Here is a 23902-nt window from a genome sequence, read left to right as displayed (position 1 = left end):
TATGGGCCTTGAATTCCTATTCTTTCCAGGACTTTTATCATGAAGGGGTGTTGAATTTTGTCAAATGCTTTCTCAGCATCTAATGAAATGATCATGTGGTTTTGTTCTTTCAGTTTGTTTATATAATGGATCACGTTGATGGTTTTCCGTATATTAAACCATCCCTGCATGCCTGGGATGAAGCCTACTTGATCATGGTGAATGATTGTTTTGATGTACTCTTGAATTCGGTTTGCCAGAATTTTATTGAGTATTTTTGCGTCGATATTCATAAGGGAAATTGGTCTGAAGTTCTCTTTCTTTGTTGTGTCTTTGTGTGGTTTAGGTATAAGAGTAATTGTGGCTTCGTAGAAGGAATTCGGTAGTGCTCCATCTGTTTCAATTTTGTGGAATAGTTTGGATAATGTTGGTATGAGGTCTTCTATGAAGGTTTGATAGAATTCTGCACTAAACCCGTCTGGACCTGGGCTCTTTTTGGTTGGGAGACCTTTAATGACTGCTTCTATTTCCTTAGGAGTTATGGGGTTGTTTAACTGGTTTATCTGTTCCTGATTTGACTTCGATACCTGGTATCTGTCTAGGAAATTGTCCATTTCCTGAAGATTTTCAAATTTTGTTGAATATAGGTTTTTATAGTAAGATCTGATGATTTTTTGAATTTCCTCTGAATCTGTAGTTATGTCTCCCTTTTCATTTCTGATTTTGTTAATTTGGACGCACTCTCTGTGTCCTCTCGTTAGTCTGGCTAAGGGTTTATCTATCTTGTTGATTTTCTCAAAGAACCAACTTTTGGTTCTGTTGATTCTTTCTATGGTCCTTTTTGTTTCTACTTGGTTGATTTCAGCTCTGAGTTTGATTATTTCCTGCCTTCTACTCCTCCTGAGTGTATTTGCTTCTTTTTGTTCTAGAGCTTTTAGGTGTGCTGTCAAGCTGCTGACATATGCTCTTTCCTGTTTCTTTCTGCAGGCACTCAGCGCTATGAGTTTTCCTCTTAGCACAGCTTTCATTGTGTCCCATAAGTTTGGGTATGTTGTATCTTCATTTTCATTAAATTCTAAAAAGTTTTTAATTTCTTTCTTTATTTCTTCCTTGACCAGGTTATCATTGAGTAGAGCATTGTTCAATTTCCACGTATATGTGGGCATTCTTCCCTTATTGTTATTGAAGACCAGTTTTAGGCCGTGGTGGTCCGATAGCACGCATGGGATTATTTCTATCTTTCTGTACCTGTTGAGGCCCGTTTTTTGACCAATTATATGGTCAATTTTGGAGAAAGTACCATGAGGAGCTGAGAAGAAGGTATATCCTTTTGCTTTAGGATAGAATGTTCTATAAATATCCGTTAAGTCCATTTGGCTCATGACTTCTCTTAGTCTGTCGACATCACTGTTTAATTTCTGTTTCCATGATCTGTCCATTGATGAGAGTGGTGTGTTGAAATCTCCCACTATTATTGTGTGAGGTGCAATGTGTGCTTTGAGCTTTAGTAAGGTTTCTTTTACGTATGTAGGTGCCCTTGTATTTGGGGCATAGATATTTAGATTGAGAGTTCATCTTGGTGGATTTTTCCTTTGATGAATATGAAGTGTCCTTCCTTATCTTTTTTGATGACTTTTAGTTGGAAATTGATTTTATTTGATATTAGAATGGCTACTCCAGCTTGCTTCTTCTGACCATTTGCTTGGAAAGTTGTTTTCCAGCCTTTCACTCTGAGGTAGTGTCTGTCTTTGTCTCTGAGGTGTGTTTCCTGTAGGCAGCAGAATGCAGGGTCCTCGTTGCGTATCCAGTTTGTTAATCTATGTCTTTTTATTGGGGAGTTGAGGCCATTGATATTCAGAGATATTAAGGAATAGTGATTATTGCTTCCCTTTATATTCATATTTGGATGTGAGGTTATGTTTGTGTGCTTTCATTCTCTTTGTTTTGTTGCCAAGACGATTAGTTTCTTGCTTCTTCTAGGGTATAGCTTGCCTCCTTATGTTGGGCTTTACCATTTATTATCCTTTGTAGTGCTGGATTTGTAGAAAGATATTGTGTAAATTTGGTTTTGTCATGGAATATCTTGGTTTCTCCATCAATGTTAATTGAGAGTTTTGCTGGATACAGTAACCTGGGCTGGCATTTGTGTTCTCTTAGGGTCTGTATGACATCAGTCCAGGATCTTCTGGCCTTCATAGTTTCTGGCGAGAAGTCTGGTGTGATTCTGATAGGTCTGCCTTTATATGTTACTTGACCTTTTTCCCTTACTGCTTTTAATATTCTTTCTTTATTTTCTGCGTTTGGTGTTTTGACAATTATGTGACGGGAGGTGTTTCTTTTCTGGTCCAATCTATTTGGAGTTCTGTAGGATTCTTGTATGTCTATGGGTATCTCTTTTTTTAGGTTAGGGAAGTTTTCTTCTATGATTTTGTTGAAGATATTTACTGGTCCTTTGAGCTGGGAGTCTTCACTCTCTTCTATACCTATTATCCTTAGGTTTGATCTTCTCATTGAGTCCTGGATTTCCTGTATGTTTTGGACCAGTAGCTTTTTCCGCTTTACATTATCTTTGACAGTTGAGTCAATGATTTCTATGGAATCTTCTGCTCCTGAGATTCTCTCTTTCATCTCTTGTATTCTGTTGGTGAAGCTTGTATCTACAGCTCCTTGTCTCTTCTTTTGGTTTTCTATATCCAGGGTTGTTTCCATGTGTTCTTTCTTGATTGCTTCTATTTCCATTTTTAATTCCTTCAACTGTTTGATTGTGTTTTCCTGGAATTCTTTCAGGGATTTTTGTGTCTCCTCTCTATGGGCTTCTACTTGTTTATTTATGTTTTCCTGGAATTCTTTCAGGGATTTTTGCGATTCTTTCAGGCATTTTTGCGATTCCTCTCTGTAGGCTTCTACTTGTTCTCTAAGGGAGTTCTTCATGTCTTTCTTGAAGTCCTCCAGCATCATGATCAAATATGATTTTGAAAATAGATCTTGCTTTTCTGGTGTGTTTGGATATTCCATGTTTGTTTTGATGGGAGAATTGGGCTCCGATGGTGCCATGTAGTCTTGGTTTCTGTTGCTTGGGTTCCTGTGCTTGCCTCTCGCCATCAGATTATCTCTAGTGTTACTTTGTTCTGCTATTTCTGACAGTGGCTAGACTGTCCTATAGACTGTGTGTCAGGAGTGCTGTAGACCTGTTTTCCTCTCTTTCAGTCAGTTATGGGGACAGAGTGTTCTGCTTTCGGGCGTGTAGTTTTTCCTCTCTACAGGTCTTCAGCTGTTCCTGTGGGCCTGTGTCTTGAGTTCTCCAGGCAGCTTTCTTGCAGCAGAAAATTTGGTCTTACCTGTGGTCCTGAGGCTCAAGTTCGCTCGTGGGGTGCTGCCCACGGGCTCTCTGCAGCGGCAGCAACCAGGAAGACCTGTGCTGCCCCTTCCGGGAGCTTCAGTGCACCAGGGTTCCAGATGGTCTTTGGCTTTTTCCTCTGGCGTCCGAGATGTGTGTGCAGGGAGCAGTCTCTTCTGGTTTCCCAGGCTTGTCTGCCTCTCTGAAGGTTTAGCTCTCCCTCCCACGGGATTTGGGTGCAGAGAACTGTTTATCCGGTCTGTTTCTTTCAGGTTCCGGTGGTGTCTCAGGCAGGGGTCCTGCCGCTCCTGGGCCCTCCCCCACGGGAGCCCAGAGGCCTTATACAGTTTCCTCTTGGGCCAGGGATGTGGGCAGGGGTGAGCAGTGTTGGTGGTCTCTTCCGCTCTGCAGCCTCAGGAGTGCCCACCTGACCAGGCGGTTGGGTCTCTCTCTCACCGGGTCTGGGAGCAGAGAGCTGCTGCGGGCCGGGATCCGCGGGTGTGGGACTTCCGGTAAACACAGAACGTGCCCGGTCCTAGAGAAATTCTGCTTCCGTGTGTCCCAAGCTCACCAGGCAGCTTTCTTGCAGCAGAAAATTTGGTCTTACCTGTGGTCCCGAGGCTCAGGTTCGCTCGTGGGGTGCTGCCCACGGGCTCTCTGCAGCAGCAGCAACCAGGAAGACTGTACCACATTCTGATTTAAACAACTGGTCACATTCAGCTGTTCAGGTGTTTTTGATTTTTGTGATAGTCTTAGTGACGGTTTACTGCTGTGGGTTCCATCTCATTAAGACCTAGATAATCACAGCTTAAATGAGGAAGTATCATATAAAAGGCAAGAAGAGATGAAATCCAAATTACAGCATGAATATGGTAAGTGAAGAAGTAAAAGCAATGGAAAGAGAAAAACGGTGAAATAAGGTATGGGGACCATCAGCCAGTCGGTCTCCCATTGGGGAAGACGGAATGGTGAATGAGGCATTCTTTTCAAAACTACCAATGTTACTGCCATCACTCCAAAATCATAAGAAAGGGATGTACACTGTACTAACCGTTCACAGACCAGGTAACCAGCAGGAATGGCCTTTTCTTACTCATCAAGGGTGACTTGAGAAGCTGTGGTCTTGTCACCATGGACAGAGCCCCCTAGGCATAAACAGGGCAATCCTTTTAGTTCTTTAGCATAGGGAACAATGTAGCATCCTGAGAGCCTTCATCACTGAAGCCTCATGCAGGTACCTGGCTCCCCCGATTCTCTACTCTGATCAGCACAGCCCTGAGTGTTAGTGCTTGTAGAGGCCTGATTGCTGATGGATGCAGGGTCCGGGAGTGGAGGCTGACTGCTGTCTGCTTGACCTCCTAGGCGCTGAGGTGACATACATGAACATGACCGCCTACAACAAGGGCCGGCTGCAGTCGTCCTTCTGGATTGTGGACAAACAGCACGTGTACATCGGCAGCGCAGGCTTAGACTGGCGATCGCTTGGACAGGTAATCGACCCACCATACCTAAACTCAGGGCCTGTGGTTCATCAAAATGAACCTCCAGAGAGCACTCAGATACTTACAGCATTTTTAAAATATGGGATGCCAAGGACTGAATTCCACGTGGTTTACACCACGGAAGTCCATTTTTCAATCCATTGTGTCTTGGGTTTAGCTGCCTGGTTTTAAGAGGCTTGCCTTTGTTTAATGTGGAAAAGCCAACTTTTCCTCGTGAGAATCATTTTATGAGATAAATGATGTGACCGCCATTGGGTCAAAGCTTAGGCACGCAGATGCTACCATGAGAATCTTCAGAACAAGTTGCATGTGGGCTCTAGTGCCTAGACTCGAGTGCCAGAGATGATACTGCACCAGAACATGCCAGCTCAACACGGAACAGTGTGATTTAGCACAGAAATCGTGTGGAGTGTTCCAGTACACAGTCTTAAGATGGAAATGTTAATCTCTTCACAGCTAATTAATGTCAAAGGTCTTGAAAATAAACTTAGGCAGTCCTGTAATTTTCATATATTTGTGTTGGCCATGGCTGATCCACAGAGGATTATAAAACTGTTGTGTTTCCACGTGTCTAAGGGAATGAGAAGCTCCCGGTCACTGGGTGCTTCAGGCACCTGGCCACTCATAGTACAGAGCCCACACATGCCCATCCTAGCTGGGCTTTGGGTAAGTAGCACCAAGGGAAGGCAGCACCGAGACCCATGGAGAAAGATGGCATCATGCCAGATTACTAGAAATGGGAGGTGGTGTGAGGACTGACTGCTTTGCATGTGTAACCATTTGCCTCTCTGATTCCATTTTCTCCTTTGCCTTCTTAAATTTCTGCCTTTCCTGCTCCCTCTCTCCATCTTGTCCCCCTAGTTTATGGTGAGGCAGCCAAGCATGCCCAGGTATAAAAGAAACAGGCAGTGTGCGAAAGAGACGTCAGCAACCCAGTTGTTTTCCTCTGCACTGAAGTGTTGGTATATAGAAAAAATACCAAGTGTGTCGATGTCACATTAAGGAGTAAGACGGAGCTTCCTCTTGGAATAGTGTGACTGAGAACAAGCTTAAATTTGAATTCTCCATTTCTTTCCTTGGGCTGTCCATCTTACTGTGGTTACTAGCCAGTATGTAGCTTGTCTGTCCCGTGTCTGATCCGTTCCTGCTGCCTGTCTGCTATGCTTGTATATCACATGGTTCTATCTCTATCTATCTATCTATCTATCTATCTATCTATCTATCTATCTATCTATCTATATCTATCTATCTCTATCTATCTATCTATCTATCTATCTCTATATCTCTATATCTCTCTGTGTGTTTGTATATGTGTGTGAATGTGTCTGTCTGTCTTTTGTGTCTATCTGTGTTGCCTATCCCTCGCAAGGGGCTTTGTTCTGTCTGTTTTCACTGAACACCAAAGAAAGCATACAGGAAAAAAATAAGAGATTCTTAATAGAAACCTTTAACAGAGTTTTAAAAGGGAAGATGTTACTTTACTGACCTAAAATAGCACTCAAACCACAAACAGATATTATCAGCCTATGTCCATGAGCTGTTATAAATGCTTCCAATATTTGTGGTGGATATTGTTTTTGTTCAAGGCTGCTTTCAACCTGTTAGCTGCTTTCTGCAAATGATTACAACATATACATACACATACACATACACACATATATTATACTGGGTCAGGGCATGAAAGAGTCCACAACTGAATATTAATATATGTTTAGCTTAGGCTGTAAAAGCTGACTACATGGGAAATCCAAGGCATGTTAAGTGTATTACATTGTTTGCTTAAAGACAGGTTAAACTTAAACAAGCTGAGTACACAGTGGAATAGTAGTTTGCTGTGAGGTCTTAATGATCTCAAGGCATTTTATAAACTTGGCTTCTAAGATGAGAAATGCTATCCCACCACAGCCTAGATGGTATTTCTGGTTTCAATAACCTAGACTATTATTAATATAACAGTCTCACACTCCAGCTATAGATTGGACCTCTAAGAAAAACATGCCAAAACTCTCTGAAGAGGAAGACATCAGCAAAGAAAACATTGCTTATTTTATATCTACTCAGAAAATTAAGTGCTGTCTACAGAATTAAGAAGTGTTCTGGGGAGGCTATTATAGGAGGATGTGTTATGTTGGTAGGAAATGTTTGAGCCATATGATGTTCCCCATATGGGCTTTATTGTGGAAATATATGTTCTTCTGATTGTTGTAAATTTAATAACAAGTCAAGCTCATTGTAGATCAGAGCTGTGGGGCCAAGACAGGATATTTCCTAAGTGCTTCCACTTAATGCCAGACCCGGTGCATATGAAGATTTTTTTTAAAGATTTCATTTTTATTTTTAATTGTGTAAATGTGCATTTATGTGTGCATGAGTGTGTGTGTGTGTCTGCGTGTGTGTGTGTGTATGTGTGTGTGTGTGTGTGTGTGTGTGTGTGTGTAGGCATCCAAAGGAGTGTAGGTGCCCCAAGACCAGGGACATTGAATCCTCCAGAGCTAGAATTACAGACCAGTTATGAGCTATCAGATATGGTAACCAAACTTAAGCATTGCGCGGGCTTAAGCACCGGGTCATCTCTCTAGTCTCTGTGATTTTTTCATTTATCCTAACAATCTAATGGTAGATATTATCTATAGCTTCCTTTTATGGTGATCCCAGAAAAAAGGTAAAACAAATCGATCCTGTTCCCGCCCTTTCCTCATTCAAAATAATAAAACACACTGTAACCTGTTTAGTGTCAACGTTGACAGTCTTAGATGAACGGTTACGACAGCCAAATCTGCCTCTTCCGTTTCATTCTTCATGATCTGAACCACTCACATCAATTAACACAAAGACAATTTTTTATTTTGTGCCTGCTGAACAAAAGTCCCAAAGACTATCTTAGTTAGGATTTTATTTTTGCCAAGAGACACCATGACTGAGGCACCTCCTATAAAGGAAAATGTTTCGTTGGAGCTGGCTTCCAGGTTCAGGAGCTTAGTCGATCATCATCATGGTGGGAAGCATGGCGGTATGCATGGTTATTGCTAATAACGATCGTCTGAAATCTGAAGAGCTGAGAGTTCTACATCTTGGTCCAAAGGTAACAGGAGACTGTGTCCCTGGGCCTGCCTTGAGCATCTGAGACCTCAAAGCCCACCTCTGCAGTAACACAGTTCCTAAAACAGGACCACCTACTCCAACAAGGCTGTACCTCCTAATAATACCACTCTCTATGCGTCAAGCATTCAAACACACGAGTCTATGGGAGCCACCTATTCAAACCATCGCAGAGACAAAACCAAATCTTGTTCCTATGCCTTCCATCATCGTCCCCACGTTCCACCTGGAGCAGACGGCACTCTTTTGATAGAAGTGTAGTGCAGATACCATCCGGGAAGCAGAGGAGGGCTAAGAGTCTGTCACCAGAACACTTACTATCCCAGTAGCTTCTCTACATCAACTGTCATCCACCCAGGACCTCTTTCTCACTTGCACCCTGTCCCTCTGACCCTCCTCCACACCTGAGCACAAATGCTGCCTCCTGCATGGCCCAGCTTTGTCCCATCGTTCTTGGGCTTGGTGCCATGTTATCGTATGTACAGTGAAGAAACCACCGAAACAGCCGGGTTATGATTGGGGAAGGTTTTTATTGTGGGCCTGAGAGAGAAAACATCTAAAGGCATCTGGAAGAGTCCAGAACAGAGAAAGGAAAAAAGGAAAAAGAGAAAAAGAGAACTGCTCATGGCCAAGGTTATCTGTGTGAGACAGGAACATTGTGGGAGAGGAGGTGGCAGGAGATGAAAAGAGTAAAAGTAGAAAGGACAGGTGTGAAAATCTTGAATGTGAAGAGAGTGACTTCTGAGGGGAAAAAGGCCAGGAGGCTAGTGTGGGGGCTTTTAAGTGTGTAAGCAGTAGTGGTAAATAGGGACTGAGGGATCCCGGTGGCTTGCTGGACTTTGATATGCTCATCTCTGCTTAAGTGTATGTCAATCAAGAGTTGTGTGTCCCTTTTTGCCAGAGGCAAGGGAAATGACTTTTTGGTAGAGGGAAACCTGGTTCACATGTTCCTGAGGAATGCTGGCTTTTATGGGCCAGCGGGAAGTCCTTCTATAGCCCAGCTTGAATTGAGCTTAGCCTCATTTCTGGACACATGCTCTTCCTAAAACGTAATCACCAGTCAACACGATGTCACCTTGGAGGAGCGTTCCTTTCCACCAGAAGGCATCTGTGCCATCAGCTCATCTTGCGGCATCAGCATTCCATTTCATGAGCTTTTCTAGTGAAGTCTGGATTATTGCTAATAATGATCATCTGAAATCTGGGCTACGTGAAAGAAATGATTAGAACTGATCTTCCGACTTCCCTGTGTCGTGGCCTTTCTCTATGTCTGGCTTCTCTCTAAGCACATGAAAGGCATGAGTTCCTTCCATTTTCACCATGTCTCTTACTTGTAAATGATTCTATCATCGATTCATTCTACAGAAGAGAGGTCACAGGTCAGTTTGGGGTCCTGTGACCTTCCAGGAAATGATGACCTTAAAATTCAAACCTTTGCCCTTCAATACTAAAGTTTTCACTTTTATTTGACCCAGACCACCACTAATTTTTAAAATAAAGTGTGCTTACCAAAAACTATGTTTACATTATTTCATTGGGGTGAGAAAAATCAAAGTGGCAATTCTTTCAGAAATCCTGCTCACTTGCATCCAACAGCATTCAATGTGCTGGCCCTGAAATAACATCTCTTACTCATTTCTGAAGCTTTGCAAACTCCCTACATCTCAGGGTTGGATTATAAAGACCAGGAGGCTCTGCATGTTTGCTTGTGTATTCCTCATCTCCTGTTGTTTTTTCAAGGACTCCCTTAGAATTCCTGCCCACAGGGAGTCCTTGGGAAGAAAGAACACCTCTCTACACTTCCCACTTTGTAAGCACCTCAAAACACCAGGGAGGAAAGAAAAACCTAGCTCAAAAAAAAAGAAAGGGAACAAAAGGCCAGCTAGTGCAAGAAGCAGAACGGAAGGCATTCAGCAGTCTCCGGCTCTGGAGGCGGGAATCTGAAATGGGAGAAGCTGGGGAGGGAAATATGAAAATCAGGCTTTTAGAAAAAGTTACATTTATAGTCTCTGAACAAACCCTCTTAGCTTGGAGCTGAAAGGTGGGATTCAATGGATTCCATTGACAGGAAGAACCTGGCAACTAGGAAAAGGAGAGAGATTTAAGTATTGTTCTTTAATGGGATTATTGTATTATACTATATGTAGTTATTTAAATAGTGTTCTTTAATGGAATTGCAACAAAGAAGAATAGGCCTATTTAAACCCTGAGCATGCGCTCATTCTCATCGTAGCTATTTTTAAGGTGGAAGAAATTAAAAGGTACACATGAAAATAAATCATCTCTTGGGCAGGGGAGTGTGGGGATCAAGAGAGCAGAACCTACATGAGGAAGATCTCAAAACTCAGCAACTTGCCCAGACTTCTGCTGCACGGGCAGGCAGGCAGCTGACCAGTCCAGGATCTGAGTAATAACTTGGATCCTAAGCTTTTAATCTTGAAGCTAGAAATTAATCTGACAGTGACTAGTTTTCTAAGAAGTATTTTATGGCATTTTATTTCAGGGACATAGTCTTGGTCATTGCCTGGGAAAAAGACTCTCACCATCTATGATTGAGAGACTATGGATGTCCTTTAAATAGATTTCTTCAGTGTGCTAAGGTGTTATGAGAGGGTAGAGAGGGTATGGCTCTCTCTTCATGCCTGGTTGACTTTGAAATACATCTCATGGTTAATTTTATAGATCCTTGAAGCCTACACTTAGGGACACTGAGGCAGAATCTGGAGCTGAAGGCTGGTAGGTCATTTACCTCTAACCTACAGAGATCTGGGCTCTTTAACTCTGTGTATCCACAAATTCAATCAACCGCAATCGCTCAGACCGATGGAGACCATGAGTAAGAGCAGGAAAAAAATATTTGATGGGAAATAGCTGGCTGAGTGGTGTCACAGTGACTGGTGGGCTATGAAGCGTGAACCCAAGAGAGAAGGTGGCACTGTTCCCAGCACCTGGAGCTGGGCCACCAGGAGAGGATAACACTGTCGACAGAGACAGTCTGTCTTCAGAGTTTATTCCCAACGGCCTATGGGCTGTTGGAGAAACAGTAAGGAGATGGACCACTGTGGCTGTTTATTGCTGCAACACCTGAATGGTGATAACATTACTGAGCCTAAAGATGCTGTTGTTAAGAATACCCTTGCGAGGGGATAGGGAGGCAACGTTTAGAACAGAGCCTGAAGGAACGCCCATTCAGAGCCTGCCCCACATGTGGCCCATACATATACAGCCATCCAATTAGACAAGATGGATGAAGCAAAGAAGTGCAGGCCGACAGGAGCCGGATGTAGATCTCTCCTGAGAGACACAGCCAGAATACAGCCAATACAGAGGCGAATGCCATCATTAAACCACTGAACTGAGAACGGGACCCCCGTTGAAGGAATCAGAGAAAGGACTGGAAGAGCTTGAAGGGGCTCGAGACCCCATAGGTACAACAATGCCAAGCAACCAGAGCTTCCAGGGACTAAGCCGCTACCCAAAGACTATACATGGACTGACCCTGGACTCTGACCTCATAGGTAGCAATGAATATCCTAGTAAGAGCACCAGTGGAAGGGGAAGCCCTGGGTCCTGCCAAGACTGAACCCCCAGTGATTGTTGGGGGGAGGGCGGCAATGGGGGGAGGGTTGGGAGGGGAACACCCATAGAGTAGGGGAGGGAGAGGGGCTAGGGGGATGTTGGCCAGGAAACCAGGAAGGGGAATAACTATTGAAATGTAAATAAGAAATACCCAATTTAATAAAGATGGAGGGAAAAAAAAGATGCTGTTGTTGTCACAGCTGCTGTTTCTAGCAATGATCACTCAGTGGACATTGACCTGAGTCAAAGTCACAGCCCTTCACTAGATGTCCCTATAGCCTGGAATTAATGGTGAAAAGGTCACTAAGACCTACACACAGTCTTTGAGTCACTTTGAGACAGAGGTGAACTGCTAGTATTGACCCTCAGGATGGCATCCCTGTTCCACCTCCCCCCCACCCCCCCTATTGGAAACCACCCTCACCTTTGAGACAAGGTCTCCCACTTTTATCTGAAGTTTTTCAATTAGACTGGTCCTGAGAATCCACCCATCTCTGCCTCCCCAGCACGGAGGTTACACACACATGCTACCATGTTGGGCTTTATATAAAGTGGAGTCTAAGGGACTAGGGATGACAACTGGGTCCTTCATGATTACCCAGCAATTTATTTGCTGACTGACCCATCTTCCCAGCCCTTGAGTCTGTCTTGTTCCTGATTTTTTTCTATTCAAAGAAAAGGTCACAGGCAGAGCGCTGAAGCCCCACTGAGTGCAGTGGGCAGGAATCACTGGGGCAGGCAGCTCAGTCCTCCCTATTTGGTGCTAGCACTGAGCTGATGCTTTTCTTAAAATTTACAAGCTTCTGAAGGCGTGATCTGGCTCCTAGGGAAGGGGTGCATGGGTAATTCAGGTAACCAGTTATCAAGAACAAAATGTAGGGGCTGGGGATTTAGCTCAGTGGTACAGCGCTTACCTAGGAAGCGCAAGGCCCTGGGTTTGGTCCCCAGCTCCGAAAAAAAAGAACCAAAAAAAAAAAAAAAAAAAAAAAGAAAGAACAAAATGTAAATGAAGAGGCACAAGGCAATTCAAGCACAAATACAGCAGGGAATAATTAATAGTGCTTAGAAAACATTTAACAAAGGAAAGCAAATAGTTAGCTCTTCCTTATTGGTTGAAAGATTACCTGTGCAGCTCAGAAAGGCCTTTTTGTTTGCACATGCATTTTAAAGTAAATGAGGGGGTGGAAGTCCCTGCTTTTAATAAAATATATGTATAAGGAAACTGTTTTCAATAACAAAGCTATGCAAATTTTCTACAGTTTCTATAGTGGCAATTCTGAAAATAATAGTGGAAGGAACATAAATAAATCTTTTCTTCTTGTCTCCTATGGGAACCATTCTTTCAAAGTTACTGAATTGTCTCCTGCCTCCGTTTATGTGGTGGCACAGAGGAACAAGAGCCTTTCTCCTGCCCATGCTAGCATAAGGAACACTCACAGCATCATTTCTGAGTAAAGTTTGTCTGAGCTTGTATTCGGAGTTTTATCCACCTTCACTTTCTCTTCTTTTCCAAATGGCATGATGGCCTGAGGTGTCCTAACATGGCTTGTCTTGAGACATCTGTACAGCTCACTTAAAAAAAAAGAATTAAAGAAAAAAGAAGGAAAGAAAGAAAGGAAAGAAATATATATTTATAGTAAACTATATACTATATATATATACTAGAGCATAACAATATACTATATTGTTATTTTGTGTGTGACAGACTATATGTGCAGTGCCTGGACGTGTGCATGCATGTGTGCATGTGTGTAGGTCAGAGGTGAACTTCATTTGGTTGGTTCCCACCTCTACATGGATTTCTGGGATTGAACTCCAGTTCCTTCCTTCAGCTTACATTATCAAGCAGCAGGTATCTTTGCCTGCTTAACCATCCATCTTGTTGGCTCCTGATCATTTTTTTCCCCTAGATATGGAGCACTGGATTAAAGGCTCTCCTAAATTATGATTGACTCCCTTGGGTTCAAGAGAATTGCCTCCAAACCCAATTCACACCCCCACCCCCCACCCCCAGCTATGGACTATCTCCTCTATTCAGTGACTCTCTGACCTTGAAAGACAGGTGCTGCTGCTGCTGCCCGTTCACCCATCTCATTGCTTGTGTGGGCTGTTTCTAAGTTATTGTTCTGCCCTGAATCACAGAGGTTGAAGTCAGAATGGAAAGTGACTGTTGGTTTTTTTTTGTTTGTTTGTTTTTTCCTTGCTCTTATTATTGTACGGCCCTGAGCGAGTCATGCCATCTCTTTGAGTTTTTATTTGTTCATCTCTACAATTGAACTAACAGTAATGATCTATGGTGTTGCTGGGGAGCCAAAAGAGTCACTAAAAGCATCACACCAAAAGCCTGGGGGGCTGTCAAGTAACTAGGCACCAAGCTGATGCCCAGGAACCAGAATTGTTAGGCCGAGAAGGAATGCCGGTATTAATGCTTATCTCCTGTCATCGATGATGGGGGCCATTGATCATGTCAGAAACACATGGCCTTCTTAACGGCACGGTATGGGCTGCCATGGCATGACAGGGGCATGTGCCACTGATTGTGACCCACTGAAGTCAAGGCCTCAATGATCTGCCATAGAGCTTTATTTTGTAGTTATTATCATGGGCAATGCCTGGGTAAATAAGCAGCGTTAAACAAGTATGAAAAATGGAGCAAAAGCCATAGCGTTTAGAAACTAGACCTGAGTGTTCACATGAATCAAACCAATGCTCACAAGAGAAAGTTGAGGGGGAACACTGACATAATGGGGAAAAGTTTCAAGCGGGGCTCAGGATGTACAGTGTATCATACACACTTTCCTTATCAGTCATAAGTTGGAAGCAAAGACAAAAGCAAAGGAAACTAGTCACTGGTCAGGCTCTGGCCCCTGGGGTTGATTGCTAAAAGCTGCTGTGGTTGGCTCGATGGGACGGTGGCAGGCAGGAGAGCCCTGGCTGGTTACTGCAGGTTGTAGGTTCAACTTTACGTTGTCTGACTGTCTTACAGCTGTGTCTTAGAGTTTCTATTGCTGCAGCAAAACACATGACCAGAAAGTAAGTCAGGGAGGAAAGGGTTTATTTGGCTTACACAATTTTATTGCTGTTCATCGCCAAAGAAAGTTAAGACAGGAACTCAAACAGGGCAGGAACCTGAAGACAGGAGCAGACACAGAGACCCTGGAAGGGTGCTGCTTACTGGCTTGCTCCTCTGAGCTTGCTTGCAGAACCCAGGAACACCAGCCCAGGGATGTCACTACCCACCACCAGCTGGACCCTCCCCCTTGATCACTAATTGAGGAAATGCCTTACAGCTGAATCTCATGGAGGCATTTTCTCAACTGAGGCTCCTTCCTCTCTGATGGCTCTAGCTTGTGTCAAGTTGACACTCATAATCAACCAATACAGGCTGTGTTGTGTATTCAAGATCTGAGATAGGATAAAAATGTCCTCACACCCACACACTGTCTCCCCATAAATTGTTTTTTTTTTCAATCCCTTGTGGGACTGAAGATTATGATAGATGTCTCCTGAGTGTGGTTAATGACATGAAATCCCAGTTTCCTTCATTTCTGCCTGTTATCCCCCCATTTTCTCTTGACCCCTCCCTTCCTCAGCTTGGGTTTCACCTCATATTTGGGTTTGCATTGGTTAACTCTTGCTTTTGAATCTTTGCTTATCAATTTCTGACATATCAGTTTGACTAAGGGTCACATAAGACGATTGATCTTCCTATTCCGTGATCTTCTCAGAGGGAGATTTCAGTTTCCCAAATCTCTTCATAACCTCCTGAGTAGAGACCTCAGAGAGAACCGTCCATGCAATGTAGACACACATCTGTGGAAGGAGGGGGGAGGGGTGCTCAGGAGTTGGCATGAGATCCTTCTCTAAGTGTTGAATTGCCTGCCAGAGTCGCCGAGATTCATCTGAAACAGATGGAAAATGTCAGCCTTAGATGTTTTTGTTTTCAAGTTATTTTTAGTTGTCATTGTCATTTCTGTAGCGTTTACGCACAACACTCTGAAAAAGTAGAAGTTGTTGCTAAAGAAAGCGCTCTGCTCACTGTTTCAAACACAAACAGAAAGCAGGAGGAACTAACGGACAGGAGAACACGGCCTGGGAACATTTTCTAAGAAGAAGAAAATGATTTAGGGGAGCTTATCTCTCTTCCTATTTATACCAGAACTCTCCTAGACAGCACCCTTCATCGGTGACAAGCTTCCACCGCATGCACGCAAGTGACGGGGGCTTCGCTTCTGCCTGAGAATTTTATTCCTGGATTTCTCCTTAAACTCATCTTCCTTGGTGTTCATCCCTAATCTTCCCCTAGGCCTTTGATTAAGGTCTGGCATGCATAGACTTCAGCAAAAATGACACCAGTTCACGCTATGGCATGCGTGAGCATCCAGTGTGTAATAAAAGAAAAAAAACAAAAACAAAAACAGGAAAGTGAGGACCCTGGCCTTCTAGACCAGACATTCCAGAGTTGGTCAGGATATAGTGGGGTTCTGGTATTTATCTAGACCTTTCATGAAGAAGTGTAGCATTGGACCTTTCAGGTCTAAACCCACCACAGATGCACAGAGGAGGTATCTATGGTAATGTATCTGAGTTCTCATAAGTAGTTCTACAGTTTATGAGCTCCTTGGAGGGTAAATTCTTAAGTAAAATACTATCACAGCAAATAATAAAACGACTGTTGCAGATTTTGCACAGTTCCTTTCACATTCATTTTTCTGATCCTCTCAAAGCCTACGACAGCGACAAGAACTTTTGTTACAGTTCTAGAGTCACAAATGGGCTGGGACTCAGATGCTAAATGGCTAATCCAAGGACATGGTACCAAGAAGTGGCTACACTATGACAACAGCTCTCTTCTCCACCATGGAAAATGAATGGGTAGCAGCCTGGTGAGAGGCACTTACACTATTGGTTTACTTACTGCTCCAGCTTTTAGCCAAAGTATAAGCAGAGAAAAATGCTTTTTTGGTCCCAATTCCAGGAACAATCAGGGAAGCAGTGGCCCTGGCTTGGTACCATTTGCAAAGTGAGCTCCTCACTGGGGAGACAGTTTCACTATGGCTGACAGGGGATTTGCTCTCTCCCCAAAAGAAGCTATTTAAACCCGTGGCTCTTTTCCTATCATCTTAGACACCCCACACACACAAAGTCTCCCTGAATCTTCAAATGTCTCCCCAACAATATTAGGAGTCTGTTATCTTTCTGTTCGTGTGATCAATACCTGTCACGATCAATTTAGAAGGAGAAATTTTTGAATTTTTCTAAAGGTGGCAAAGACAGTCTTTTGCTAGTATGCGTCAATCTGGGGGTGGATCACAGTATGCAACTGAGCTCAATTGTATGCATGAACATAGAGCTAGGAATTTATTCTTTGCAAGTAGGGTCAGGCACATCAGTGGACAGACTGTTGCTAAGAGGAGCTCTGAGTATAGTAAACTGGACTAACAGAATTTTTTTCTAAGGCCAGGTCAAGAATTTAGACAAGGGTATAGAGTAGACTTCATCGTGGTACATGGGTAAGGGGTAATACTGCTTAAATGAATTATCAGGATTCTTGTAAAAACCACCTATGCAGACCGGAAGCCAGGATCAAAGAAAATAATTTGCCTAAATGAGAATCAAAGGAATGTGTTTAAAGTTAGTCAAAAGGAGTTACCGGCCTCTGAGAATAAACTCTTTTCACTCGAAGTTGTATTAATTTAAACCCATCATAGATTTGGTGCTTTAGTGATCCAGAACATCGTGGCAGGAGGGCAAAGTGGTACACAACCACATCATGGACAGGAAGTGCAAGACAGGAAGAAGAACCTGGAGTCACATGAACTCAATAGCATTTCCTCCAATTCCTGAAGACTCCACCTCATCCACTCAAGTACAGTAGTGGCATGGTAGGAAGCAAACCACTGACATGAGGACCTTTGGGGATATGGCAGATTTGAAATCACCTAGGAGACACACCTCTGGGAATGTGTTTGTGGACCTTCCATAGAGTTTTAATGAAGGAAGTTATACCCACTCTGAATGTGGCAGCACCGTCCCCTGGGCTGCCATTCTAGACTAGGAAAAAAAAAAGCCAGCTGGGATCCAGAATTCCCTGCTCTCTCCCTGCTCTGTCTAGATGTAAAGAATCCAGACTTGCACCCCTCACTACAAACTCCAAACTACACCATGCCTTCATGGCTGTGATGGACCAGGATTTCTTGAACTATGAACCAAAATAAATTGACTCCCTTCAAGCTGCATTCTGGTGTTGGCCACAGCAGTGACCAAAGCAAGTAACACAGGAGCATTAGTTACAAAAGTAACTAACACATCAGTCATTCAGATCCTAACTGTAGCAATGAGAGTTTATAGAGAAGAACCGGAAAATCACTTCTACTTTTCATTTCTTATTTTATTTAGGCCACAGTAGACATTGGAGATTGTTCTGTCTGGAGAATTACCTATCATAGTTGTGCTTACAATTTTGGAATGAATCAGCTTACAAGTATATAGCAAGCAAAAGTACAAGAATAGCAAGTGGCAGGTATATCTAATCAGACACTGTAACATCTGGAAACAATAGTCCTGCTCACCCGTACCGTGGCATACACCATAGTGACCTCTATTGGAAATGATTTACTTCCTAGCTATTCTCAAAGGTACAGTGTTTCTCATGCCCTTTGCCAGTTTGCCGTTCTTTCTCCTTTTATCACAGTGTCAGGGAGGCAGCCTGTTCCAGGACAAGAAATCTCAGAGGCACTTGGCTAAACACAAGCCTGAGACAAAGGTTACGGCTTTGTTCTCTAAGTCCGCTCGCAAGAAACGCACATAGCTCGTGACAGTTTACCAACAGAGCTTCCGCCGTAGAAATAAAAGTAAAGCAGCAGAAAAGAACGGCCTTGAGGTCAGTGAACTTGGAATTGGAAGGGAGAGTCTGAGGACAGAAGAAATAGCCGAAGGTATGAAGGCTTCAGTTGACATCAGGAAAGGGATAAATAGGGGGTTGTGATAAGCGATGATGGCACAGTAAGAAGGGAGGATCCAGTGCAGTACATACACTTGTCTGATGGTAGTGGTCACTGGTGAAGAGACGGCTGAGTCTCTCAAAGCGATGAAGGACTTGAAGAACTTCCCTGGCTTGTCTTTTCCAGGGACTTATAGCGACGCCCCAAATATCCAACAGCAACCCAGTAGTTGAGGGCCAGGAAGAGGCCATGCATTCCCTTGGTCCCTTTCTTTCCCTTCCTTGTCATTTTGGGATCTGTATTCCATCTCCACTCTGCCACCGCCAGAACCTTCGGCGGCCTCAAGAGTGTCAAGAACTGTATTGAACTGCTCTCTGCTCTAGTAGGATGCCATTCGTGTGATGGGGCTCCCGGATTTAACTATCTGCTTCCTTGCGAGTGTTTTCTTACTTTCTGAAGAATGCTGCCCAACAAAAATGCTGTGACTAGACACAACAGGAATGCGTTTGGGCTCCTCGCCTATGCACCTCTCCCACAGCTTTCATTGGAAGTGCAGTGAAGGATTTAGGTCAAAATGCCTGAACTGTCTGTGATGAGGTCACTCGTATCGATCTGTGCACAGGACAGTGACAGAATAAAGTGTGACTAAAATCAGCGTGTGGGGAGAGAGACTGGTTTACAACCTCCTATGGACGCGGGTGGTCAGTCACATACCTAGATTCAGAGAGGCCCAGGCAATGGTGACGTCAGCCCCTTATCTGACATCTGGGTGGCAGGGAAGATTTGGGAATTTTAATTTGAAGATACCTGTAAGAAATCTAAGAAGCAGTGTCATCTAAGCAGTTAAGCAACACGCTTAGTGATGGAGACAGATGTACTACTGATCAATTATGCTTTCCTCACACCCTGATAGAACACTGTGCCCTGTCCAGCTGCCACATTTCTGCCTAGTCATACCTTCTAGTAACCTCTGTAAAGGTATTAGCAGACAGGCATAAGTCTCTCTTTCCTTGTTCTGCCCACATACCCCAGACCTTACCATGGCCTTACAAATAAATGCAGATGAAAATTTTTTCTTCCTCCCCCTATGATCATATCTGTTTCTACAGTGTGACTCTGTTCTCAGCCACTTCACCTCACAGCTGCAGCCATCTTTAATTTCCCTCTCCTTCCTCCTTCCTAGTCCACACATATGATTCATTCCTAAGTGGTAAAAAGTCTCCTCGATTTCACTCCCATCTATCAATAGCTCTTCCAGTAACTTCTATGGCCCCACCCACCAGCCAATTGACTTTATTACCTGTTATCTGAACAAGACTTAAATTTCTCATCTCTATCTTTGTGCAAGCTCCTCTTTTCCTGCTTGGGGCCATCTTTAACCCATCACATATTCAAAGACCTTAAACAGTGAGATAGATACAAGGATTAATGGATAGTGACTGAAAAGGAAAGAAAACTATGTGTGTAAGGGCGGTAAAGTGAATAGTACCAAATTTACTTACACCATGTGCAGGCATTAAATATTACATGTTCAGGACACAGTTAGTGAAAAACTTGATTTTCAAATTGTGTGTATGGAAGGGTGTCTGTATGTGTAATAACATTAATAGTGTGCATCTCAGTTATCAATGCATTTTTACAATAAATAAATAAAAGCTAGTATAAGTTTGGATAGATCCAAGTTCAGTGTATGTGTGTATCTCAGTAGCATATTGGCGTCATTTCTGAACTACTTACTATCCATCATATCTATCCCCCACCCCAACACACTCTCTCTCTCTCTCTCTCTCTCTCTCTCTCTCTCTCTCTCTCTCTCTCTCTCGGAGGTAATGTCTTCAGAGTCCAGCTGTGTTATGTGAGAAAAGCCCCAGCCATCATCATGTCTGTGTCTTACCCTCATGCTCACATTTGGGGCATTATGCTCACAAGGGGGAAGAAGCTTCATCTTCCACGAAGCAGAAAATAGCATGGTGGAGAGTGCACAAAGCAGAGAACAGAGTGTCTTCTCCCAGCGGTGTGACTCTTGGCCTGGGTGACCTCCCTAACATCTACTCTGACCTCCAGCCTCCTGGAAATTTCTAACTTGGGGAAAGATGTTATGAATGATCACTGAGTCAACCAAGCAACCATGCTCACCTAGATATGCCTGAGGAATTAGCCTGGGGAAAATTGCTAACCACTTACGGTATTAGACGTTTTTGCGTGTGTAATTTTTATATGAGCAAAACAGAGAAAAAAAATTTTACTTGAAAATGTTAAGGAGAGTGCCCATCTGTCATGCTCTGTCACAGGGGAGCCCATTGTGAAGGCCTCATTTTAATGAATTATTGGGTTGTTTTGTCTTTTTGTTTACCTCAAGTAACATGTAGAAAGAGAGTAGTTTTGTTAAACGAGAATTCTATTTCTTGTGTGTCCATGACAAAATTGCACAGCCTTCGGAAAACCTGTTTGTTGATCTATAAAATAATAGTTCTCTATCTTATGAGCTTTTTGGAGAATATATGGAAATTCAATGACGAAATGCCAAGAATGCTTAGTAATTTCTCCATAGCTACTTCTCTTCCTTGTAGGAGCTCAGGAAATATAATATTTATCTCATGCTCCCTCTAGGTTACCTTCTATGGTAGCTGGCTGTACAGCTGCAGTTTCTCAGCTTTTTCCCTATGAAAGCAATGACATTTCTTTTAATTTCCCATAGAAAGCAAGATAGTCTCTAGCCCGCAATACATGACCAATAAGTAGATTAAGTTTGAGCTGTTAGTTTATTAATTGAATTATCCATTACAGGCCAACTGCTAGGCCACTGCATGGTTCCTTTCCCCATCCCTGGGGCTATAATATGGGTAATGACCTGGGACTGTCACCAGGCACCTATTTCTGGTTGATCCCTGGGAACAGTGCTGACAGATGCTGGCTTCACAGCAGTCATCGGGGAGCTGCAGGGGTCCTGGGTCTTCTGGAACACTGTCAACACTGCAAGCTGTGAAGATTGCTTTTTTGTTTTTTTTTTTTTTAATTCTTTCCAAGAATTTTTAAAAGGGAAACAAAATAAAATCTAAAGTTAAATTTAAACCACCAATCTTTAAAAAGAAAAGAAGAAAAGAAAACTACTCAAGTAGTTCTTTTCCACTTTGTTTTCAGTTGACATCAGGAGTTTTGTTTTGTTTTTTTTCTTCTATTTTCTTGGTTCTTTTACCGAACCCAGGGCCTTGCGCTTCCTAGGTAAGGGCTCTACCACTGAGCTAAATCCCCAGCCCCAGACATCAGGAGTTTAAATGGCAAAGAGATGTGCTAAAGTTCTATTTAAGAGAATGAGAGCCCCTGGGAGATGGTAAGACTGATTCTCTGACAAATAAACAACTTCCCTTCTATAATCTCTTTAAGCCCCAGGCAAGCCCTGTGGTACTTTCTTATCTGAGAAAGTTACAGAATTTTCTGTCAGGCCACCTAGAAAATAGCCCTCAAATCAAAACTATAAAAAGGATATATATTAGTCATCCTTATTAATATTGTCCAAAATGACTTATGTGTGTGATCATTCTCTTCTAGAAGTTTCTGCTTGGATGTTGATGATTACTTTTACTGAGCTTTGTTCTCCCCTACTCTTCAGTTTCACAGGTTTGGAAGCCCTGTGCCTGCAGTAGGGTTCCGTGGTATCTGAGAAATAAGGCATTGCTTGTGTGCATGGCAGTGTGAACTGTTTGATGTCGTGAGGCCAGCCAGGATGTGCTTATGTGCTTCAGAAACACACCCGTCATGAACGTATGTGTGGATAGGTGGGTTCCCCAGGACATAAGCACAGACAGTAAGGTCCTTGTAAGTCATCATCACCCAGATCTTGAGCTCATTGTTTTATGAGATAGGGTCTAAGTCAATCCACCATGCTTAAGAACTCAGCTATGATGTTGAGAAGGGGAAGTGAGAATTGCTTTGGATTGCTTGGAAGTTTGGAGCTTTTTGGAGACCCCAGACCGAATTATTGGATGATGTCTAAGAATACACTGCCCTGCCCTACAATGACACAGTCTTGTTTCCATGTACAGCCTATCTTGATTAACATTCTACCTTTCCCTGCTAGAACATAGATTGGTGAATGCCATCAATGAAGAGTAATGAGTTTGAAATTTCAATTTAAAAAAGAATCCTTTTTATTCCTCAGAGTCAACACATAATGTACAGATGCCCCAAACTGCATATTTGGGAATTCCAAAACATTGCAGCAGATCCACATCTGTAAAGCATGTACAGCAAAAATTATTGCTGTATTTGGTCACCTTCAAATTCTTGAAGTAATGCATCATTTTAGTTGCCCCAATAAACCCTTGTTGTTGGTAGAAATTACAATTTTGACTTTCACAACTAAGTAAAGATTAAAATAAGCTTCCCCCAAAAGCGCATGGTAGGCCAGGCTGTTCTAGAAAACATTTTCTCAGTATTGATCACAATCATGATTAGTCAATCAGAAAGCTGGTATTTCGGGCTGTGTCTTGAAATAAGCAATTATCCATAAATTGGAAAGAAGATTAGACAGAGTGCTAGTGGCCTGGAAAGCTGAGAGTCAGATTTGACATTTACCTTTTAAGGCAATGGAAGGCCGGTAATGATATTTGATATTGGCTTTACACATCGCATAAAGACAGCTGACGTTAAAAAACGACACGAAGAGGACAAAGCAGTCAGTGGTGCTTTAAGAGCCTTCATTCTGAAGCATCTTCGAGAGTAATGTCGGACTCACTGATAGAAGGCAATGCCTGTGCTCTGTGGCAGTGCTAAACACCAGCCTCACAAGACTTGTGCATGCTACTTTACATATTCCACATATTAAAAATAATTTAAGTATTATATAATTAAGCCAGGAAGATGGTTCCAAGGGTAAAAGTACTTGCTTCACAACCCTCACCACCTGAGTTTGAACCCTAAAAGTCACATAAGGGGCTGGAGAGATGGCTCAGTGGTTAAGAGCACCGACTGCTCTTCCCGAGGTCATGAGTTCAAATCCCACAACCACATGGTGGCTCACAACCATCTGTAATGTACCTTCTTCTGGTGTGTCTGAAGACAGCTATAGTGTACTTACACATAAAATAAATAAATAAATATTTTAAATAAAAAGTCACATAAATGGGGAAGGAGAGAACCAACTCCACAAAGGTGTCCTTTGACCTCTACACATACAACATAGTACATGTCATTCCCCCAATGTCAACGCATGCATACATTAGTAATGATAAAATTAAAGACTAAGAGTAATCAATATTTTATTTAACCCAAAACATCAATAATATTAGCACTTTAGGTATAATCGGTGTGAAATACTTTGACCTTTTTTGCTCTCTGAGTGCAGTGTTTTACTCGTCCACACTTCTCAGTTCACACAAGGCTGAACCGAGTGCTAAGTCCTAACTTAGTCCTGTCCTAAGTGCTCAGTAGTCACGCCCACCTATTTGCTCCCGTACGAGGAG

General features: G+C 42.8%; 1 protein-coding gene across 4 annotated transcripts in view; it reads left to right on the top strand.

The window, feature by feature from the left end:
* The window catches only part of Pld5 (phospholipase D family, member 5), a 338384-nt gene that overhangs the window by 257443 nt on the left and 57039 nt on the right, over positions 1–23902 (top strand). For all 4 annotated transcript variants that reach the window (XM_039090526.2, XM_039090528.2, XM_039090527.2 and 1 more), the window contains one exon: positions 4679–4806. In XM_039090526.2, the coding sequence (XP_038946454.1) occupies positions 4679–4806 (128 nt within the window). The remainder of the gene's footprint in view (positions 1–4678; positions 4807–23902) is intronic.

The sequence above is a fragment of the Rattus norvegicus genome, chromosome 13 (assembly GCF_036323735.1).
Source record: "Rattus norvegicus strain BN/NHsdMcwi chromosome 13, GRCr8, whole genome shotgun sequence".
In the NCBI taxonomy this organism is placed as follows: domain Eukaryota; kingdom Metazoa; phylum Chordata; class Mammalia; order Rodentia; family Muridae; genus Rattus; species Rattus norvegicus.
This window is presented reverse-complemented; position numbering and strand designations above follow the sequence as displayed.